This window comes from Helianthus annuus, chromosome 8, assembly GCF_002127325.2.
Source record: "Helianthus annuus cultivar XRQ/B chromosome 8, HanXRQr2.0-SUNRISE, whole genome shotgun sequence".
Lineage (NCBI taxonomy): Eukaryota > Viridiplantae > Streptophyta > Magnoliopsida > Asterales > Asteraceae > Helianthus > Helianthus annuus.
The window spans coordinates 102,805,241-102,828,215 of NC_035440.2; the positions used below are offsets into that span (position 1 = coordinate 102,805,241).

Here is a 22,975-nt window from a genome sequence, read left to right on the forward strand (position 1 = left end):
GCAAAGAAGATATTGATAAACCCACCCAATAGCTTCCATGACTGGAAAATGAAGTTCTTCTTCATTAGAGAAGAAGTTATTTCGATCACGGTGATCTTTCGGGAGTCGGATAAGATCGAAAAGGAAGAACTTCCAATTCCGAAGACGGCTGACTGGTACATGCGCTTACTAGCTACACCAAACATGATTTTTGGTGAACAGGTGTTAGTTGCGGCGGGCATGAGTGATAAGCGACCAGAGCGTAGTAAAGAAGTTCATGTTTTGATGTTCAATGGTGAAGGTATGCCTTCACATTTTCGTTCTATTTCTTTTAGTAGCACTTGCGCCTGATTGCTATTCTTTGCTGTAGTTGCTCAGCTTTATCAGGCTGCATTCCCTACTTTTGGTGGGGCGATGGCCGTGCGTCCATTGGAAGCTAGTGAAGTGTATTGGTACGAGCAAATTAAAGCACACTTCTTATATCCACCAGTGGGAATCTTTGCTAACTCTCCTACTGCAACCGAAGGTGCGCAACTTCCCAAACCAAGACCCTTACGAGGCGTGACTTCTGCTAGGAAAGAGATTTTGTATCTTTCCAGCGAGGAGTCCGTAGGCTCGTCGCATGAAGGGTTGAGTTCATGGTCTAACATATTTGTAGGTGTGTTGCGCGACCTAGGGATAGATCCGGAGGAGAAACCGAAGAAGGCCCCGGCGAAAAAGAAGACAACTTCAAGGAAGAAGGTGACTGTTAACACTAGCGCGACGAGCAAGAAAGCGGAAGGTAGCCGCACGATCCCTGAAAAAGGTACTCTTCGATTTCGAGAGAGTAACCTTGAAGACTATGTTGTTGCCAGTGACTCACTAGAGGGTTTGTCACGTATAGGTGAGAAGAAGAAGAGCAGCGCTGCTGCATCTAAGAGTTCGGGGGGTACCGGGTCTAAGGCTCCTGAGTCTGGCACGACTCTGTCATCCCTTCATAAGGAAGAGGAAGAAGAAGAAGCTGAAGAAGAAGAAGGTGCTAGGCTGGTGACCAGCAAGAGGTCGCGCAAGGAGACCGCTGCTGGTGACACTCCACCACCACAAAAAGCTGCTGCGACCCAAGTGATAGGGAAACAGGGTAGCTTGCGGAATCATTACAAATTTTCACCAGGTTAGTGTTTTATCCTTTTTTTGTTTTATGCTTTCTGCCTTAGTAAAATTTGTAACACTTCTCTTCTGCAGAGGCACTGAAGAAGGCTGTGGAGATGGTTAAGGGGCCTAAGCTAAAAAAGGCTAAAGAGCCAGAGCCCAAGAAGACCAAGTTTGTTATTATTCATCCAAAGACGACTGCTGAAAAGGAGGCTGAAAAAAGGGTTGAGGAGCCTGCGGGCGATGTTATTCTTGAGAAGGAAGTACTGCAAGAGACCGAGACCGCTGCTACCCCATTCTTGATAAAACAAAGTTTGACTTTAAAATTACCTTTATAGACATGTATTTCTCGAACTTAAAATGACTTTTGCTACAAGATTATTAAATCATTTTTCTCGAATTTTTTAGTATAGTTATTATCTATTTTTGAAAGTGAAACTTTTTTTTTTTTGGGTAAAGGGCAATGCTCGGCAAAAGTATATTAATCACAACACAAATACATCAATCAAAGGGGCATTCCCTCGTGTCATCGTCAACCAAAACAAGCTTTGGGGACCAAAAATAAGAGACTAAACACCCCATTCTCGGGAGACTACGAGTTCTAAACATACGTTTGGAGCTACATCCTAGCTTGCTATTACAAAAATGCAACCTAAACATGGTACAACGAGTTATATAAACTTGATTCAAAGTAACCAAGTTTGTTTTAATTCAAGAATATTGTTTTCAAAAGAAATAAAATTGACTTTGTTAAACTCTTTTTAAATATATTTATGTTCTCAATTTTGTATATATTTGATTAACTATTTCTCAGTACCTTTTTATATTTTTGCTATGGATGGATTTTATTATGAGTGTTATTGACTTAGTTTTTGGATTATATATAATATATATATATATCTATACTATATAATAAAAGAAACCTGATTTTGGACACGTGTCATTCATTGAAGATGTCTACATTTGTAATTTCCTACCTTTTCATACTTAATATTATTATTTACCAAATTGACACTTTTTTATTTAGTTTACCCTTATCTCATATTTACTCTTAGATTTTTATTTTTTTATCACATAAATCTAAAGGATTCATTTCTTTTCTCCCTTCTTTTCGGTATTTACATTTGATTTGATTTTGTATATTATGTTGGTTATAATTTATTTTTATTTAGGAGGATTGGTAAAATATAAACATTAAATCTTAGTTAAGGAGTTCTTTTGGTTTTTTCCCTTCTTTTCGAGGTATTCACATTTGATTTGATTTTAATTTTAAGTTTGTCAGTTTATAATTTTTTTTTTATTTAGGAGGATTGGTAAATTATAAATACCATATCTTTTCGAAGTAATCTCATTTGATTTGATTTTTTATTTTAAGTTTGTTGGTTTCTAATTTATTTTATTTAGGAGGATTGGCAGAATATAAATATGATACGTTAGTTAATTTAAAAAGTGCATATATCAAGTCAAATTTTCCTATTGTTTCTTTAAATTAAGTTTAATTAATTAATTTATACATTTTTTCATTAGTTTTTTTACCGATGCAAAAAAAATGTCTTAATGCTTGGTTATTTGTGTTACTTTTCTATTTGATGATATGCTTGGTTATAAATTCGTTCGACTTTATGATTTATATAAAAAACCAAGGAAGAAACAAACCATTTTGATTTTGTGATTGGATTGTATTTGATCACACATTCCCATTTAACAGGTTATTACATGCCACTGGTTCCTTTGAGACTAAAAACCAGTTAAAAAATGGTAAATTAAATAAATTAAAAAAATGTCTAAATTACCCTTCTATTAACTTAGTATTGTTAGAGTATTAGTCATTTTGGATGGATTTAGCAACTTATTTGAAACCTCAGTGGTTCATTTGAGAAAAAAAACTTTTTTTGGATGGATCTAGCAAATGTGAACAAACGTTAGGGGGATTTTAGCAATTTACTCAAAACTAATCTATACTTATCTTATATTAACTAAATAAATAAATAATAAATTAATATTAAATTTATCATACTTTAATAAAATATTATTCTGAAATCTAAATTGTTAATTTAATATATTTTTAAAACAAATACTTCTCTTCCATACTTATCTTATATTATATATAAATAATAAATTAATATTAAATGTTATCCTAACTTATTAAAAATATAACTTTTTTATTATTTGGTATACAAAACTATATTTATTCAACTCGTGTAAAACGCGGGGTTTTAAATTTTTTTTTTTATTATTATTTACTATTCAAAGTTACATTTATATAACCGGTGTAATACATGAAGTTTTTAAAGATATAACTTTTTTATTATTAGCTATGTAAAATTAGATTTATTCAACACGTGTACTACATAAGGTTTTTTAAGGATATAAATTTTTTATTATTTGGTAGATTTTTCAACCCGACTATACATGAGTTTTTTAAAGATACGACGTTTTTAATATTTAATATACAAAATTACATTTATTTAATCTGTGTAATACACATGGTTTTTAAAGATATAACTCTTTTTTAGATTTATTCAACATGTGTAATATACGAGGTTTTTAGGGATGTAATTTTTTATTATTTGGTAGATTTATTACAAAATTACATTTATTTAATTTGTGTAATACATATGTTTTTAAAGATATAATTTTTTTATTTGATATAAAATTACATTTATTTAACCCGTACAATACACGGGGTTCATAAATATATAACTTTTTATTATTTAATATATAAAATTACATTTATTCAACCCGTGTAATACACGGGGTTCTAACCTAGTATATATATATATATATATATTTTGTTAGTTTTGCTACAAATTTTGCTGCTGATGTTATTAATTTATTTTTAAAATATTTTTTCTTGTTTTGCAACGATTTTTGCTACGAATGTTGTACAAATTTTGCTACATTAGTTTTTTAAAATTTATTTCTAGATTTTGCTACAATGTTCTTTAAATTATGTTTTAAATATTTAATTTTTCAAGTTTGCTATAGATTTTGCTAAGTATACTATTTAACTTTTATTTTTTAGTTTTTAAATATTTATTTTCATATATTAGCTATAGATTTTGCAAACAATTTTTTATTATATTTGTTTCCTTAATTTCGCTATGGCTTTTGCTACGCATTTTGTTTGCTACGGAGTATGCGTAGCTAAATTGTAGCAAAATTTGTCCGTAGCATTTTTCGTAGTAAAAATCCATAGCAAACGCCTCTTTTTTGCTACGGATGTTGGTAAAGATTTCGCTACGTCAGTTTTGAAAAAAAATTCTAGATTTTGCTACGAGGTTTTCTAATTATTTTTTAAATATATTGTTTTTAAGTTTGCTAGAAATTTTGCTATGGATATTATTTAACTTTTAGTATTTTAATTTTTAAATTTTATTTTCATATTTTAGCTACGGATTTTGCTACCGATATTACAAAGTTATTTTAATTATATTTATTTCCTTAATTTCGCTACGGATTTTGTTTGCTACGAAATATCCGTAGCTAAATTGTAGCAAAATTTGTTCGTAGCCAATCCGTGGCAATATTTGCGACCAAATGTTTTCGTAGCAAAAATCCATAGCAAATGCCACTTTTTTAGTAGTAATTTTCTTTTATTTTCTTCTCAACGGTCTCATACGCAACGCGCACGAAAGTATACACCTAGTTTCATCTAATTTTACAAGTCCAATATCTCATGTGAATGATGAATGCGAAATTTGTTTAAAGTATTATAATGTCCCCCTCATAGACTCTTGATGCACGAGATTTGTTCCACCATCCTAACTATATATAAATTAAAAACTCTTTTATGTAGAGTTTAATAATTAAGTATCATTTTCACATGGCTGGACACTAATACTCCTTTTGGCTATTAATTAAGTCCTATAATCACTTGTTTTGTTTTTATTTAACATCCATGATATGACCTCACTAGATATTCGCTCTCATTATCGTCATCATATTTTCTACAACATATTTTAAATATTTTAGTTCATGAGTGGAATGTGAGAAGCAGGTGCGGGCCTAGGAGGATGAAAGTTGACACGATGTGAAAAAATCACAGTAAAATAACATATTTTGAGTCGATTAATATAATCTATTTATTAAACAAGTAAATTAATCAATCTTAGCTCGAGTAGTTTAATAGATTGATTGATATGTGAATTCGTCTAAAATACAAGGGTTTCTAAAAATTCTTATTGAAATTTTCGAGGGAACTAATGGGGCAACCCTAAGGCTACTCGATATGGTTGATGGAGGATGGGTCTCCACGTCAATGCCACATAAGATAGGTGTGAGGATGGGGCAAAGGGGATGAAACTAAGGAAATGGTGGATGAGCCTAAAAAATATATATATGAGTTGTATGTATATGTGTGTGTGAGAAAAGGAGGTGGTGTTTGTTCTTGTAGCCAGCGTCTCCAGCGTCGAGAGGGAGACGATTAGGACGCCGCCGGGGGGGGGGGGGGGTGGAAATGGTGTTTGGGTCGGCGACGGGCCTCGACGAGCCCATGCCGAGCCCCACTCCATGAAGCCTAACTACTCACTTTGTCATTCCCACTTCCATATCCTCGGATCATTTACATTCGGTTACTATTATGTCAATCTAAATCTAAATAAGTAATAAAGGGAGATTTTCTCAAAGAAACTCATCTTGTTGATTTGGAATAAAAGATTAGAAACAAAATGATGCAGGCGAAAGCAAATAAATAATAAAGAGAGAACTTCTCAAAGAAATGTTGAAATTTCTGAATGAATAAAGCATTACATGAGGTGCCCTTTTATAGGGATTTTCTATCTTTTTCAAATTTGTTAAATTTTCGAAATTACAAATTAGCTTAAATAATTCAAATTAACACCATAAATAAAGACGTAAACTATGTTGATTAATGATTTACGTGTCATTAGCTATAAAAAGAAGTCTGGGAAATTGATGATATTGGTGGAAAATCTTGATTGACAAAATTGGAGCCTTAAATCAAGGAATTCGGGTCTTACGGGTGGGTCAAACCGCCTACGATTGTTTGTCATGTGATCCAGCTCGTCGAGACTTTTCCTTCACCTACTCAAGGGATACGCAAATCCAATCGTAGCCCAAGTATTATTTCAAAACATTTAATGACAAAGAGACAAACACAAATCTGTTTCTTTCTGAGCCAGCTAATTCACACACACTCTAATCATACTTTTAAAGAGTAAACTGCCATTTTGGTCCCTGAGGTTTGGTCACTTTTGCCACTTTAGTCCAAAACTCAAACTTTTTTAAATCTGGGTCCCTGTGGTTTCACTTTTATTGCCATTTTGGTCCAAAAATGAAATCAGCTGATATTTGGCTAATAAAATCCTGTTATTTTGTCCTTTTCCTCGGGGGCAAAACGGTCAATATAATTTTATTATAACACATTATTAATTTAATTAATTAAATCAGCTGATTTTTGGCAATTTTGTCCCTGATGAAAGGATAAAATAACAGGATTTTATTAGTCAAATATCAGCTGATTTCATTTTTGGACCAAAATGACAATAAAAGTGAAACCACAGGGACCCAGATTTAAAAGGTTTGAGTTTTGGACTAAAGTGACAAAAGTAACCAAACCTCAGGGACCAAAATGGCAGTTTACTCTACTTTTAAATCTACAAATTCATTCGTTTTGGGAGTTGAACATCAACAACTCGGCGAGGTATATATTTCCTACACATCTTGTTAGTTGATTTCACCATTGCGCCACATACTCTTTGTTTAGATAAAATCATAATCTTCACCGTACATATGACCAAAAAAAAAAAAAAGCATGATTATTGCGCGAGTTACTTTAATCTTCACTTGTTTAGCCCTGATGGAAAGTCTAACCTAATAACAGGGACATGATTATTTGTTAACTATATACGAAAATAAAGACCGTACAAAAAGAATGGATTGATAATGGGGTTAGGTTGATTTGTATGTTGAAAAAGTCTTAACTAGAATCTTAGTCCCCGGTTAGAAAGCAACCTGCAACCAAACGCAGTTACATAATCGAACAACTTCAGTTATTGTCGATGTTTTACAGGAAGGGTTGCCGTTGACCAAATTCATTTACATAATTTTTTTTTTTTTTGAACGGCAAATTGGATCACTGACGTACTACTGGAGTATCATCGTACCACCAGCAGAACCACCCGATCATATCCATCTCCACTAGGCATAACGCCTATACACGAATTCAGGAGGAAACCCAATAAATAAATGGGAAAAACCCAATTGTGGGAATCGAACCCAGGACCTATTGGTCCCAAAGTCTTATCCCACCACCAAGATGCCACTAGGCTATAAAGCCATGGGCGGCAATTCAGTTACATAAACTAATGTTAATTACTTAACAATAGATCAGTTCAAACCTTTAAACCATGCAAGTTAAGCCAAATTAAACTGGTTTCATTCTTTGGTTAGTTATATAATAATTCAAATCCAGTTACATTTACCTTTTAGTAGTTAGGCCATGTGTAGTCATAAAGCCTCTTTAGTGGCGTTATGCGACAAGTAGCGAAATGTATGTATACATATGTGTGTGTGAGTGGGGAAACAATGTGCAGATCCTTCACGCCGCTATATGTATCGCGCTGGCTTCAAAAAACACCCTCATAGTGCCCCTTGTTTCGGTATTGGGCAGCGCTATGGGGCGCCATGGCCCTCTTCCCCGTTTTAAAGCGCCCCACTACGGATGCTCTTAGAATGGAATTAAGTGTAATTTAGGTATTGTTAAGGCCTCTTAAGCATTAATAATTAAACATTGGAATATTTGATTAACTAAACAACATAACTATATTTGGTGCTAAGGTTTTAGGCCTTTATATTCTATTAGCACCTCATGTATCTCACTATAAACAAGTTAACAACACACAGAAATATAAAGATATTTATGATATCAAGAGCTAAAGAGTCATGATTTTATAGATATTTGTTGCTACAACGGATGTTAGATGTGCTTCTACAATGGAGCTGGTCAGTCGGATCTTCGAGCGGTTCTAGCCTATTCCGAGCCTAGGATGGAATTGGAACATGGAGATTATCAGTTGGAAATTAGGGGTCTCAAGGCTAAGAGGTCCCGAGATCGTAACCTTGTAACTCATTGATGATAAAGTTTGTATCAAGTATATAGATAAATGTCCTAAGTAATATATCACATATAAAGAAGTTTAATTAGGGAGAGTGTGTAATGGGAGGATCAAGAAGCCAAGAAGTGAGGTGGAGTCACTTTTAGTATACTTCTTCATTTGTATAAAAGTATATGGTTTGGGCTAGTTCGAGCTCAATGGGTTGGACCTAGACAAGCCTAGGTACAAACACTAAGCCCAATCTAACCCCCTCGTCAATTTCTCAAAATCCAGTAATCCACCCTTTTTTCATGGCAGTCACTTTTTCATCTTCTTTTAAGGTTCTTTGCCTTCTTTTTCATCCATTTCTCATCTTATTATTTTAGCACTTTCTCATAGTCACTCATCAAACTATTCTTTTTTGCTTGTGTTTTGGTATTTATTAACAAGGCAAGATACGTGCAACTGTGCAAGTAGTTTGCTAAGTACGTACTCTCTTTATGTGCATGAATAAGTTAACATCCTCTTCTTATGATTACTAAAATTTGTTTAAGTGGAAACCAAAAATCTACATGATATACATAAAGAAATTAGTTTGTACACATCTAAAGTTGTGTTTTAATTTGTATGTCGTATCATGTTAAATTTGTACTTTGTTGTATGGGGAAAGGTTAACGTACAATATTCCATTATTCCTTAATGTACGATATGAAATTACGCACGTTATAAAACTCAAAACCCTAATTACGTATGTTGAAAAGCCATAAACTAACGCATGTTGAAAAAACATAATCATGCATGGTTATAATTTTTCAACATGTGTGATTATGGTTTTCAACATATGTGATTAGGGTTTTGAGTTTTCAACGTGCGTTAAGGAATATTGTATTTTACACCTTCACTATCTACTACGTATAATAGATGGTATACAAATTAGTTCCGTTGGAATAATAAAATGAAAGGAAGGGAAAAACAAAAATATGGCATAAAGAAAAGCACATTATCTACTTAATTAGCATAGAAAGAGGTGGTACATGGTTGATAGTTTGTTCTTGTATTTTACATGATAGTCTAAACAACCATACTTTGTAGTAACAAGATGAAGATTCATTTATTGTGCCAAAGCACTTGTGCTGTAAACCAGAAGTGCACCTCCTCCAAGAATTCCGGCCAAGGTAACCGCCCAAATCAACAGACCGGTTGTGCCTGCATTTTATAACGTAACCAAGAGTTAGTCTGAGCGTTAGGCGTTTCTACTAGAATATCCACGGCTCGGTTTTGACGGTTTATAGATTGTGTCGTAAGTTAAAACATTAATAATGGTTTTAATCTCTTTTAAAAGTGTGTAATGCTATAATATATTTTTTATTTTGTCATATTACTAAAAATTATAACACAAAAAACAGATTACTCACCACCAACATAGACATCACCACTTGGAGACCATTCATCTTCATTGTAGATAGGACTGTGAGTCAGATCAGATGTCAATTCATCATTTTCATTACTTGATCTCTTCCCGATATTGTGAAAATGAATTTAAAAAAAAAAAAAAAGAAACACTAATAGTAGGTGATTTATAACTACCTGTATCCATCTACATTAGCACCATATTTGTCAACAAACTGGTAAACACCCTTTCCCTGGATCACAATTCATAACCAAATTTAGTTTTAAGTTGATGAAGAGGATCCCACTATACATACACCCGGGTTAACGCAAGGGCGTAGCTTTGTGGGGGCGGTCGACCCCCCTAAAAGTCGCTCAGTAGTGGAGAGTATATAGTTTTCGTATAGAGATTTTTGGATATATAGGTTTTTGACCCCCAGTTTTATAGAAATTTTTGGTATATACATTTTCGTCCCTCAAGTCGGAAATCTCAAGCTTCGCCACTGTGTTAACGTCCATCATACGGACGGTATAACATGCAAAAAAATGGTAATACGGGTTGTAATGTTGTAAGACTCTATGAGAGTGTACACCATCACATCAATCACTTTATGTGTCTTGTTAACACATCATACGGCTTGTATGATCCTAAACGGACTCCAACTCATACCGTCCCGCATGATCTGAACGGACACCAACTCATACTGCCCGTATAATCTAATTAACTCATGCGGCACGTTTAATCTGAAAAAACACAAACTCATACGGCCCGCATGATATGAACAGCCACCAACTTAAATGGGCCGCATGATCTAAACGGACACCAACTCATACCATGATCTGATCAAATACCAACTCATACGGCAGGTATGATGTATAACACATTATACAACTATGTATAGTGCATGTGCATAGTGTGTCAGTGGTGTTTTTCTATATGATATAAAACCTTTGGCTTCCTTCCAGATGCGTCTAGGCCATCCCTCAATGCCATTCCACCATTAACTCCTGTCAAAACAAAGAAAGTAAACCTTCTTCTGATCTTATAAACTGAAGAGAGAGAAAGAGAGATCTAGAGAGAGAGAGATCAAAAACCGTAGGGTTTGTCAGTTTTAATCTTCTTGCCACCACTTGCGTAAACCCTAAATGGGGTTTTTGAAGGAAGTGAAGGCAACCCCTTCACATCAACAGCTGGAGAAGAAGGCTTGAGGGTCAATGAAGACATGACTGTAGCTGCCATCTTGAATTCTTGATCTCTGATGATCTTCACAAGTTTCTTGAATTGTTGCACATAATTAATATATGATGTTCGTCACTTGGCGATTTCATGTTGACACATGTCACTTAATATGTGGTCTGTATTTGGATATGGATTTCATTGCGTTATCTAAAATCTAAATGCATTATTGTACCTTGAATGGGACTGTTGTCTTAAAAATAAAACAACAAAACAATATTAATCTAGGGTGATGGTATCTACACATCCCCTAAAATTTTTGTACATCCCCTCAATAGAAACCATATAGGCCAATACACTTCCCATAGGGTTTGAAGCATTAAATGCGACACCAATAGGAAGCGTATTGGGCAATACGGTTCCTATTGGTACAATATTCTCTGACACGCACGCAGTTCAAAACTGTAAAGGTCTGAAAAGTGACCCAATAGGAAGCGTATTGCCCAATACGATTCCCATAAGTTTAATAGGAAGCGTATAGGGCAATACACTTCCCATAGGGCTTGGGTTGGTGAACGCATTAAATCAATAGGAAGCGTATTGCCCAATACGATTCCCATAAGTTTAATAGGAAGCGTATAGGGCAATACACTTCCCATAGGGCTTGGGTTGGTGAACGCATTAAATCAATAGGAAGCGTATTGGGCAATACGATTCCCATAGGGTTTTGGTAGGTGAAAGAATTAATTTAATACGAAGCGTATTGTGCAATACGATCCCCATCGGACCATAAATTTGTTATATATCCAAGCTTTCGGGCACGAGTTTATTCAGACGAAAATTCACAAACTAAAAAATCCGATCATACCGTTCGTATCACGATGTCATTTTTGGACATCAATTATGTTTTTGGCGATTATTCAAACCAGTCATATCCAAACGAATCATACGTCTCCGAAAGTATAATCGAACCCATTATTGAACGAGGGCAGGAAGAGGTTGCATCCGTGGTTCGTTGTAATGACGGGTTTCAGCTGCCCGATTTGAACCAAGAGTACGTAGATGATCCTGAAAACTATCCACAGTACTATCCGCAGTACCAATACCCGTCTTACCATCCGCATGCGGAAGTAAAACGCGAGAATGAGTACGAGGAAGGTATTAATCATATCGAGGAAGAGGATAATGATTTCGAGGAAGTTGATGACGACGAGGAGGTTGGTAACGACCACGAAGAACCTAACCTAGATGTCTCTTTTGAAACGGATCAGGTTTGACATTCCGATTACTTACGTATTATTTAATATATTTTGTGTTTATATTCTTTTAGAGATATTTTTACCATTAAGGTTTCACTATCACACTTTAGATTGGGAAATATACGTGTTATTTGTGTTATTCGATGTATAATGTTTATTACATTATGTGTTTTGTTACATTTTTTCGATCTATAATGTGTTTATATGTACTAGGTTAGTTTACATGTATGTAAAAACTAGTTTACACGTGTAATACTAAAAAAAATATTATGTCTCAAAATAAAAATAAAGACTAATCTTCCAACATGATGATGAATGTTATTAGAAGAAAATTCACTAAATAGTTTTCTAAGTCTCGTATATATTTCATTTAGGTCATTTACTTTTATAAAGATTTACATCTACAAGTATAATTTTTCAGTAGTGAAACTTTTATTGTTTTTTCATAATTAAGAAAAACGTAAGTAACTTTTTTGAAACAATATTGAAACTTACTTATTATATTAAAAGTAAAATATAGAAATTTATCATGTTTTTTTAGCACTAACAATATATATTATTTCGTGAGTATGCTATTGTAATTCCTTATAACTACATTCATCATCATGGAGGGAATAGTGTCATAGTGTCGGGGTTCAATAATGTTTATTACATTATGTGTTTTGTTACACATGTTTATTGCATTTTGTATTTTGTTACATTTTATTCAATATATAGTGTGTTTATATTGTTTATATTTTTATATAAATCATTATATATAATGTTTATAAATAAATTCGATACATTTTAAAGAGAGAAAGTTGATTTTGTTTTAGGAATTTGGATCTGTTGAACAGTTGAAGACTTGGGCTTACCAAAGGGCACTTACGCGTAATTTTGTCATTGTGACCAAACGAACTATTTCAAAAAATGAAAGGACAGTGAAGATATGGTTGTGTTGCGACCGTGCTGGCGAATACAATAGTACAGCCACAAAACGACGTTCTGGTAGCAAAAAGGTTGGTTGTCCTTTTACTCTAGTAGGAAGACTAAACTCAAAGAGTGGTGCTTGGAGGTTAAAGGTGAAGGCACCGGAACATAACCACGAAGCTTCACAGCATCTCGAGGGTCACGCATTTGCAAGGAGGCTAACCCCGAACGAAGAACATCTGGTGGAGAGTCTTTATTCTCAAAACTTGGAGCCAGCTAACATTCTTTTAACAATAAGAAATCAAAACCCACAAAGCGTGTGCATTCTACGAGACATACACAACGTAATAAAAAAGTTTAAAATCAGAATGTACGCGGGTCGAACTCCAATGCAAGTACTAGAGCAACATTTGGTTGAAAAGGAGTACATTTACTTCACACGACAGAATCCCTCCACAAATGCGGTCGAGGAGATTTTCTTTGTTCATCCTCACTCGTTAACATTGTGGCGTGCATTTCCACATGTGCTCATGATTGATGCTACTTACAAAACCAACGAGTATAAACTTCCGTTTCTTCAAATCATTGGTGTGACATCGACACATAAGTCGTTTTGTGTCGCGCATGCATTTATCTCTAAAGAAAAACAGGATAACTTCTTATGGGTCTTGGAAAGGCTTAGAGATATGCTACAAGAGTGTATGGAGCCTCGTGTAATAATAACGGACAGGGATCTGGCTCTGATGAATGCTTGTGATAAAGTATTCCCAAACGCTTCCAAGTTGTTGTGCAGGTGGCACATTTCTCAGAATATTCTGAAACACTGCAAGGCAAAATTTACAAAAGATGACTGGAAAATATTTAAGCTTTCTTGGGCTCGATTGTGTCAGTCTCATACACAAGATATATACGAGTATAACTATAACCGGCTTTATGACCGACTGCATAGTGAAGGCCGAAAAGGTACATATTGTATTAGTTTACATACATACATATATACATACATTACTGATAATTATATTCTATTTTTCAGAAGTTATGGACTATGTGTGTGACGTCTGGTTGAATAATTATAAAGAGAGATTTGTTTCACTTTGGACTAACAAAAACCATAACTTTGGTCAACACACAACGAACAGAGTTGAGAGTCAGCATGCCAACTTGAAGAGATACCTTAAGGGGCATAACAGCTCACTCCATAGACTTGTGTTGCAAGTAGACAAAATTTTAGAGTCACAAGTCATAGCAATAAAACATAGTTTCCAAAACAGCTTGTCCGTGCCCATGGGGGACCACAAAATACCAATGTTTGATTACCTACGTGGTAAGGTTTCCCATAAGGCTCTAGACTTGTTGCTTGTCGAGTCAAAAAAGTTAGATGCCTTGCGGTCAGTAACAGGAACTTGTGGCCACCAGCTTTTTACGAGTTGTGGGTTGCCATGTGCTTGTCGTTTGAACTGGTACCAAAGGACAGGTAAAAAATACATGTTATCACCATTTATTAAACTTTAAATGATTAACCCTACCCCTCCCTTTTAATTATAAATTTTGAATACAGGTAACAAAATCCCACTTGCTGGCATAGACGTCTTCTGGACAAGACTAAATGTATTACCAGAAAAAATCCAGAAAGACGAGAGTTACCTTCAGGAGGAGATGGATAAAATCACACAACAACTACAATTGCAACCACCACCAGTGAAAAGAAGTATGATCTCGAAGTTATTAGCCGTGGTGAATCCAAGTATGACTGACCATCGTCCACCTGAGGTACAAAAAGATACTCGCGGACGCCCAACTGAGAAAGCACGACAACAGAGAAATGAGGAGGCTGATAAAGATGATACTAAAAAGAAAGTCGTGCAACGAAGTCGCCTAAAAAAATCTAAAGATAAAGAGAAAATTTGTGATGACGAATTTCCACTATTGGTTGGAAGCAGGTACTTAAATAATACATACGTACATATAACTCACATGATAAAGATTTTCAACTAATTGGCGGTGACAGGTACAAAAACGTTATCGACAGTTTTAAGGAATGGCTTCCAACTAGGTACCGACCCTACATTACAGATATAGAAAATGTCCAGCCGGATGGTAACTGTGGCTTTCGATCCATAGCTCGTGGTTTAGGGATGGAGCAGAATCAGTGGTTGTTTGTCCGCCAACAACTTCTAGACGAGCTGATCATTAACGAGACTCTGTGGAGACCTATGTTATGCAAACTCGATAAAGAACTTTACAATGAAATATATAACTCAATAGATCATCTGGAAGTGGCACCTGCACCATATCGAAAGTGGATGCAACTTCCGTATGCTGGATTGTTGGCTGCTCAGAAATTCGGTGTGATAATCCAACATTTCAGTAATGGTGGTAATCAAACATACTTTCCCATGTTTGATGGTCCGACGACTTACCCTGATCAAACCACCATGTCGATTGCTTTTGTCAAGACGAACCACTTCATCCTCCTTAAGTTAACCAATGATTGCCCAATGCCTCCACCGAATGGACTTTGGAGTTTATACAGAACTCCCGAAGCTAAAGAATGGGAGACACTATACGCATCTCGTATTCAACAGGGTAAGACGTTAATGGCAAGTAACAAAAGTCAACATAAAGAGTACATAAACGTGTTTGATTAGTCGTAGCATTAGTTGTTGTATTATTTAGTGTTATCGTTAAAATTATTTATCATAGTGTTATTTTGTGTTAAAAAAATGGTTGTTCATATTAGTTTTACTTAAAAATTATAAGTTGCATCAAATTTTTAACTTATTATTGTTATCTTATAATGTTTTTATAAAAACACTTATTAAACAAAACAATATATATATATGGGGGCCGCTAGAATGAGAACCACCCCGAGTTGTAAGAACCGCGAGAACCACACCATCCGGGTCGCCGTTTACCATGATTTTTTTTTACAACTAGATGTGTGTATTATAAACACATCCGTAAAAAAAAATTTAAACGTTGCGCCCGAGGGGGTAGTTTTTTACACCACAAGTTTGGTGTAAAAAAAAAAGAAAACAAAGTATAGGAAGCGTATAGGGCAATATGGTTCCCCTAGACCCAAAGTATAGGAAGCGTATGGGGTAATATGGTTCCCATAGAGCCAATGTATAGGAAGTATATGGGGCAATATGGTTCCCCTGGTCCCCTAATCTGAATCTCTTTTATAAAAATGTGTCAAAAAAACGTTTATACATTATTGTAATACCCAAAACACATTTATGATAACCATAATAATTTTATCATTATATAGACATATTTTAAAAATTTAAGAAATTAATAGAAGTTGGTTTGAATAATTTTATTTGGTCATATACGTTTCTCAATTTTTAATGTATTAGTTTCCTTTATATGACTGACTATGTATGGCAAATTGGCAACAAATATTTCATATAATTACTAAAGCAAAGATGTAGTTATAACCGAATCCGTTTAGTTAGCAAACACTATGATGATATTTCAAAGTATTGTACGATTTCTGTACAATGAAAACTAGATAATAAGAAAAAAAGGTAAGAAAACCCATAATCTACAAGTCTACAACCTCCTATAATTTTTGACATACACATCACATATCCCTTGAAACCAGGGATTTGACAATTCACTCAATCAATCACAAGTATTACATCCATAAAAACTAAGGTCAAAAAGCGTAAAGAAACAAAGAGTAGATTTCTCCACAGAAGCTGGTTGATAAAGAGTATATTTCACATCAGTGATATCATTACCTTTTATATAGTCACACAAGTAACTTCATTGTCTCCTTTGTCTGCCCTCCCTAGCTGATTGCTTGATATACAAATACACAAAAAAACACCATGTTCTATCCTATACGTACTCACTTTAAATCACCCTTTTTCACCGAAACTTTAACCTGTCGCCGCTAGTGTTAGTCGGTACTTTGGTTGGGTCGAGGATAGGTATCCACCGCCGGCTCCCTGCAAATATTTGGATATGAGGTCGATGACAGGGATGAAAGTGGCTGCAAACATTCCTAATGTTGGTTATAGGTTTGTCGGGAAGAATCGTCAGGTTTGGACATGGCAGCCGTTGGTACATCACCCGCGTTTGGAGGCCGAGGAGGTTCAGATGCCTCAGATGGCTGAGCAGGATGGCAGACATGATGATGTTGAGGTCCCGCCTCCGCATGAACAGGGGGATCATCAGCATCCACAGAGAGCTTATCGCGCGGTTAGGTTGCCTCGGTCAACCAACCGTCTTCTTGATAGGATTTTGCGTAACCAAGATGAGCAAATGCGACTTCTCACACTACATGGTCAGGAGATAACATCCCACGGTCGTCAGATGGATCAGATGCATGATGACATAAGGTGGCTGATGACTGGCATGGGTGAAATGTATAAGTACATGGGTATATCGGTTCCACCCCGTCCACCACCACGAGTTTATCCGGACCAGGGCCCATTCTTTACGCAGCAGCCCGACCCGTCCATGCCATCCTTTACCGAGCCCCTGCCGTCCATGCAGGTATATTATCTTATTTTTATTTCATTTATCTACGAGCAATTTAATGTTATGTAATGGGTATTTTGTTTAAATTCTTATAGCTTTACGATCCGTCCTATACTCAGCCCGACCTTTCCTTGCCACATTTTCCTCGGTCCGGCCAGACCATGCCGCTCTTTCCTCTGTCCGACCTTTCCATGCAGGTATGTTATTTTGTTTTATTTCATTTTCTACGAACAATTTTAATGTTATGTAATGAGTATTTTGTTTGAATTTTTATAGGCTCCAGGCACGTCCTATACACGGCACATCCCGTCACCCACTAGGCGTGTCCCGAACTTTACAGAGGAGGAGCTCGCTGAGTCTGACGAGGAGTCTGACGAGGAGTCTGACGAGTATTGATGATGATAGCGGTTTTTATTATCATATTATGTAGTACTGTACGAACAATTGAATTTAATTTTAAGTATTTGTAATATTTGTTTAATTTAGATATGTTTAATTTGTTTGGATTGCTTAATTTCACTACGTCTTTTAAAATTTATAACAAAAAAAACTAACATCATTTTATAACAAAAAACACAACTTAATTAATGTTTAAAAAAATAAAGTTCAAAAAGATACTAATAACAATATGTTGTTCTTGCAAAAAAAAAAAAAAAAATTCCTCCAGGGAACGTATAGCCCTATGTGAATCCTCTTGTCTTTTGAAAAAAAAAATCATTAAGGGAGCGTATGGCCCTATACACCTCCTTTTAGTTGACCATCTTTTGAAAAGTTTGGTACACATATAGGAAGTGTATTGCTTAATACGTTTGGACCCAGTGGAACCGTATTGCCCTATACGCTTCCTCTGGTACCTTAATCATTAGCTGACATCTTCTGAGAAAGTTTGTACTTCAAGTACACATATAGGAAGTGTATTGCTCAATACGCTTGGACTCAGAGGAACCGTATTGCCCTATACACTTCCTATAGGGTTTAAGGGATGTGTAAATAACCAAGGGGGATGTGTGAATAACCAAAGCCTTAATCTAATCTAAGTTTTAATAAATAAAGTTATTTTTACATTTTTTTACTTTCTACCTATGATTTTTTCATAATACATTAAAGGTTAAAATAAATATTTATAAAACTTGATTTTTTTGCCGCTAAACCTTACACTACCTACACCACTTGATTATTATGATTGGTGCTTGGATCATGTACATGACGAAAACTATGTGCGAAGTATATGAGAAATTCCAGGATTGACAAGTGTTCTTTTTAATTTAAGGGAACAGTGGCGAAACTTGAGATTTTCGGCGGGAGGGTTGAAAACGTACATACCCAAAAATTTCTATAGAATCAGGGGGTCAAGAACGTATATACCCAAAAATTTCTATACGAAAACCACATGTATTAACTACTGAGTGAAAAGTTCGCCCCCCCCCCCTCCGGCCCCTTAATAGCTGCGCCCTTGTAAGGGAAGAAGGGTAATATGATATTTTCTCACTTGAACCTATTTCACCTCTAATTTTCAAACAACTGTAACTTTTTCAAAAGTTCGCCCCCCCCCCCTCCGGCCCCTTAATAGCTGCGCCCCTGATCACCAAGAAGCCTGAAGAGGCCAAGAAGACCAATGCAAGAGTCTTCAGGATGGATGCGAAAGAAGCTGTGCTAGACGATAACGTGATCACAGGTACTTTCCTTGTAAATGATGTCTTCGCAAGAGTACTTTTTGATTCAGGCGCTGATAAGTCTTTCGTAGATCATAAATATTGCAAATTGCTGAATATGCCTGTCAAAACCTTAAATTTGAAATATGAGGTAGAGCTAGCAGATGGCACCATAGAAACCGTCTCCACTGTGTTAGATGGATGTGTGATATCCATTAAGAACCACTCTTTTCCTCTATCTCTACTTCCCTTTAAATTGGCCGGTTTTGAAATAGTATTGGGTATGGACTGGTTATCTCACAACCAGGCCCAAATCGTCTGCAACAGAAAGCAAGTGGTGATAAAGACTCCGTCTGGTGAATCACTTACCATTCGGGGAGATACCCAGTATGGATTGCCTGAGCAAGTGACTATGCTCAAGGCTTCAAAATGTTTAAAGAAGGGTTGTGTCATCTACATGGCACAAGTGATTATTAATGAGCCCAAACCGAAGATAGAAGACATCCCCGTCATCTCTGAATATCAAGAAGTTTTCCCTGAAGATCTACCTGGTTTGCCACCAGATAGGCAAGTGGAATTTAGGATTGATATCATCCCTGGAGCAGCACCTGTTGCTAGAGCACCTTACAGGTTAGCACCAACCGAAATGAAGGAGTTAAGGACACAACTGGATGAACTGCTAGCTAAAGGTTTCATCAAACCTAGTTCGTCTCCCTGGGGAGCACCAGTCCTGTTTGTCAAGAAGAAGGACGGGTCGATGCGTCTGTGCATCGATTATCGCGAGCTTAATAAAGTCACGATAAAGAATAGGTATCCTTTGCCGAGGATCGACGATTTGTTCGATCAGTTACAAGGGGCAAGTTATTTCTCGAAGATTGACTTCAGGTCAGGCTACCATCAACTGAAAGTCAGAAATGAAGACGTACATAAAACCGCATTTAGGACTCGTTATGGTCATTATGAGTTCCTAGTGATGCCTTTCGGGCTCACTAATGCGCCGGCTGCGTTCATGGATCTCATGAATCGCGTCTGCAAGCCGTACTTAGACAAATTCGTCATCGTCTTCATCGACGACATTCTTATCTACTCTAAGAACCAAGCTGACCATGAGAAACACCTTCCCTGTATTCTCAAACTCCTGCATCATGAGAAACTCTATGCCAAATTCTCTAAGTGCGAATTCTGGCTTCGAGAAGTCCAATTCCTTGGGCATGTTGTCAGCGAGCGTGGTATCCAAGTGGATCCCGCTAAAGTGGAGGCTGTCATGAATTGGCAAGAGCCAAAGACGCCTACAGAGATTCGTAGTTTCCTGGGGTTAGCAGGATATTACAGGCGTTTCATTGAAAATTTTTCAAGGATTGCTGCACCCTTAACTTCCTTGACCAAGAAGAAAGTAAAATTCGTTTGGGCCCTAAGCAGCAAGAGTCCTTTGATATTCTGAAACAGAAGTTGAGCAACGCTCCTGTGCTGACATTGCCTGAAGGTACCGAAGAGTTCGTAGTTTACTGCGACGCATCACACACTGGCATGGGATGTGTGCTCATGCAGAAAGGCAAGGTTATTGCCTATGCTTCAAGACAGTTAAAGGTGCATGAAAAGAATTACACCACCCATGACTTGGAGTTGGGTGCCGTTGTGTTCGCACTAAAATTGTGGAGGCACTATCTGTATGGTATCAAGTTTGTGATCTATTCTGATCATAAGAGCCCGCAACATCTGTTTAATCAGAAGGAATTAAACATGAGGCAGCGCCGTTGGATGGAGACTTTAAATGATTATGATTGTGAAATCAGATATCATCCTGGCAAGGCAAATGTAGTCGCTGATGCCTTAAGTCGAAAGGAAAGGGTGAAACCTATCCGAATCAATGCCAAGAGCATCAAAGTGAAGAATAATTTGATTGAAAGGTTGTTAGCTGCACAGAGGGAAGCTGTGTTGGAAGCTAACTATCCTAAAGAAAAGTTAGGAGTAACTGAGGAGCAGTTAACTCTTAGCAAGGATGGAATTTTGCGATTAAATGGACGAATATGGGTTCCAATTTACGGAGGACTACGAGATGTTATCCTCCAGGAAGCCCATAGTTCCAAGTATTCTGTTCATCCTGGAGCTGATAAGATGTATCAGGATCTAAAGGCAAATTATTGGTGGATAGGTTTGAAAAAGTCTGTAGCCGCTTATGTAGCCAAATGCTTGACTTGTGCGCAAGTCAAGGCTGAGCATCAAAAGCCGTCAGGCTTGCTACAACAGCCTGAACTTCCCGAATGGAAGTGGGAATGTGTAACTATGGATTTTATTACCAAGTTACCCAAGACGAGGAAAGGAAATGATACAATATGGGTTATAGTTGATAGACTGACCAAGTCAGCACATTTCTTACCCATCAAGGAGACTTATAGCTCCGACATGTTAGCCCAGTTGTACGTTGATAAGATTGTAGCCTTACATGGCATACCTGTGTCTATTATCTCTGACCGAGATACTAGATACACGTCTCATTTTTGGAAAAGCTTCCAGCAATCTCTGGGCACACGTTTGAATTTTAGTACGGCTTACCATCCTCAGACAGACGGTCAGAGTGAGCGTACTATTCAGACGTTGGAGGACATGCTACGTGCATGTGCGATCGATTTGGGTGGTAGTTGGGATAAAAACCTACCACTAATCGAATTCTCCTAATACAATAGCTACCATACCAGCATTAAGGCTGCGCCCTTCGAGGCATTATACGGTAGAAAGTGTAGATCGCCTGTTTGTTGGGCGAAAGTTGGAGATGTCCAATTATCAGGACCAGAGATAGTCTTCGAAACAACGGACAAGATTGTCCAGATTCGAGACCGTCTCAAGGCTGCCCGAGATAGGCAGAAAAGTTACGCAGATCCAAAGCGTAAAGATTTTCACTTCGAAGTAGGTGAAAAAGTGTTGCTAAAGGTATCACCCTAGAAGGGGGTGATGCGTTTCGGTAAGAAAGGCAAACTAAGCCCGAGATACATAGGACCTTTCGAGGTTATCGAACGTGTCGGGTCAGTTGCCTATAAGTTAAACTTACCGGAGGAGCTCAATGGAATTCACAATGTGTTCCACATCTGCAATCTGAAGAAGTGCTTCGCTGATGAATCGCTGGTAATACCCCATACAGATGTGCATATAGATGAGAGCTTAAAATTTGTGGAAAAACCTTTGTCGATTGAAGATCGACAGGTAAAGAAGCTTTGAAGGAAGCATGTACCTATTGTTAAGGTCAAATGGGATGCCCGAAGAGGTCCCGAATTCACGTGGGAGGTTGAATCCACGATGAAAGAAAATTACCCTTATTTATTTCAGTAAATCTCGGGTCGAGATTTGTTTTAAGGGGGTGTGGATGTAACACCTCGATATTTTGTGTCCAATAATGTGTTAACACGTGTCATGAGTTTACACGTGGCATTTAATATTAAATAAAGGACTAAAGTTGACAAACCTTGAATATATGTAAATTCGAGGGTTGAAAATGTCAACGAGGGATAATTATGCTGTACAGTAACCCTAAATGATGCTCGTACCTTCAAACGAATATATCATGGATCGTACGGAGCGAAATGCAGAAGAAAGTGAGAGATTACAAGCTACAGTGGTTAATTGTGTCAACATGTTTAATTTATACCTCTGAGTGACCCTTTGACGAACCCGAGGCTTTGTAACAGTAAAATACGCTCACTAGAATATACGATATAAATTTCGCGAAGTTCCGTTTTAAAACGAGAAAGTTATGATCAAATTTGTATGCGAGGGGTTAAAAGCGTCAACAATAAAAGTTAAGGCTTTTCGGATAGTAATTAAACTAACCGGGGACTTAACAATGCGGGTAAAAGTCACGAGGCCCTTAATTGTAAATAATCGAGGGCCAAATCGCAAAGTTACCCCTTCGAAACCGAAAGGTCAGGTTAATGATTACAA

General features: G+C 36.6%; 2 protein-coding genes across 2 annotated transcripts; one reads left to right on the top strand and one right to left on the bottom strand.

Moving 5' to 3' along the window:
- Window positions 1-9,146: 9,146 nt before the first annotated feature.
- On the bottom strand, window positions 9,147-10,867 carry LOC110873544 (photosystem II 10 kDa polypeptide, chloroplastic). The gene is made up of 5 exons (XM_022122481.2): window positions 10,650-10,867; window positions 10,504-10,562; window positions 9,753-9,808; window positions 9,581-9,633; window positions 9,147-9,371 (listed from the first exon to the last, which is right to left on the bottom strand). The coding sequence occupies exons 1-5, from the start codon at window positions 10,792-10,794 to the stop codon at window positions 9,277-9,279; spliced, it is 408 nt and encodes a 135-aa protein (XP_021978173.1). The 5' UTR covers window positions 10,795-10,867; the 3' UTR covers window positions 9,147-9,276.
- Window positions 10,868-11,612: 745 nt separating this feature from the next.
- Window positions 11,613-15,547, top strand: LOC110870436. Its single transcript, XM_022119617.1, has 5 exons — window positions 11,613-12,002; window positions 12,806-13,862; window positions 13,933-14,373; window positions 14,458-14,839; window positions 14,908-15,547. Exons 1-5 carry the CDS (start codon window positions 11,613-11,615, stop codon window positions 15,545-15,547), a joined length of 2,910 nt encoding a protein of 969 aa, XP_021975309.1.
- The last annotated feature ends 7,428 nt before the right edge of the window (window positions 15,548-22,975 follow it).

Coding starts and splice junctions, on each gene's coding strand:
- LOC110873544 (XM_022122481.2), bottom strand. CDS start 10,794: ATGGCAGCTACAGTCATGTCTTCATTGACCCTCAAGCCTTCTTCTCCA. Junction 10,563..10,649: donor TAAAACTGACAAACCCTACG/GTTTTTGATCTC, acceptor TTGTTTTGACAG/GAGTTAATGGTGGAATGGCA. Junction 9,634..9,752: donor GCTAATGTAGATGGATACAG/GTAGTTATAAAT, acceptor TCTGACTCACAG/TCCTATCTACAATGAAGATG.
- LOC110870436 (XM_022119617.1), top strand. CDS start 11,613: ATGTCATTTTTGGACATCAATTATGTTTTTGGCGATTATTCAAACCAG. Junction 12,003..12,805: donor TCTCTTTTGAAACGGATCAG/GTTTGACATTCC, acceptor ATTTTGTTTTAG/GAATTTGGATCTGTTGAACA. Junction 14,374..14,457: donor GAACTGGTACCAAAGGACAG/GTAAAAAATACA, acceptor TTTTGAATACAG/GTAACAAAATCCCACTTGCT.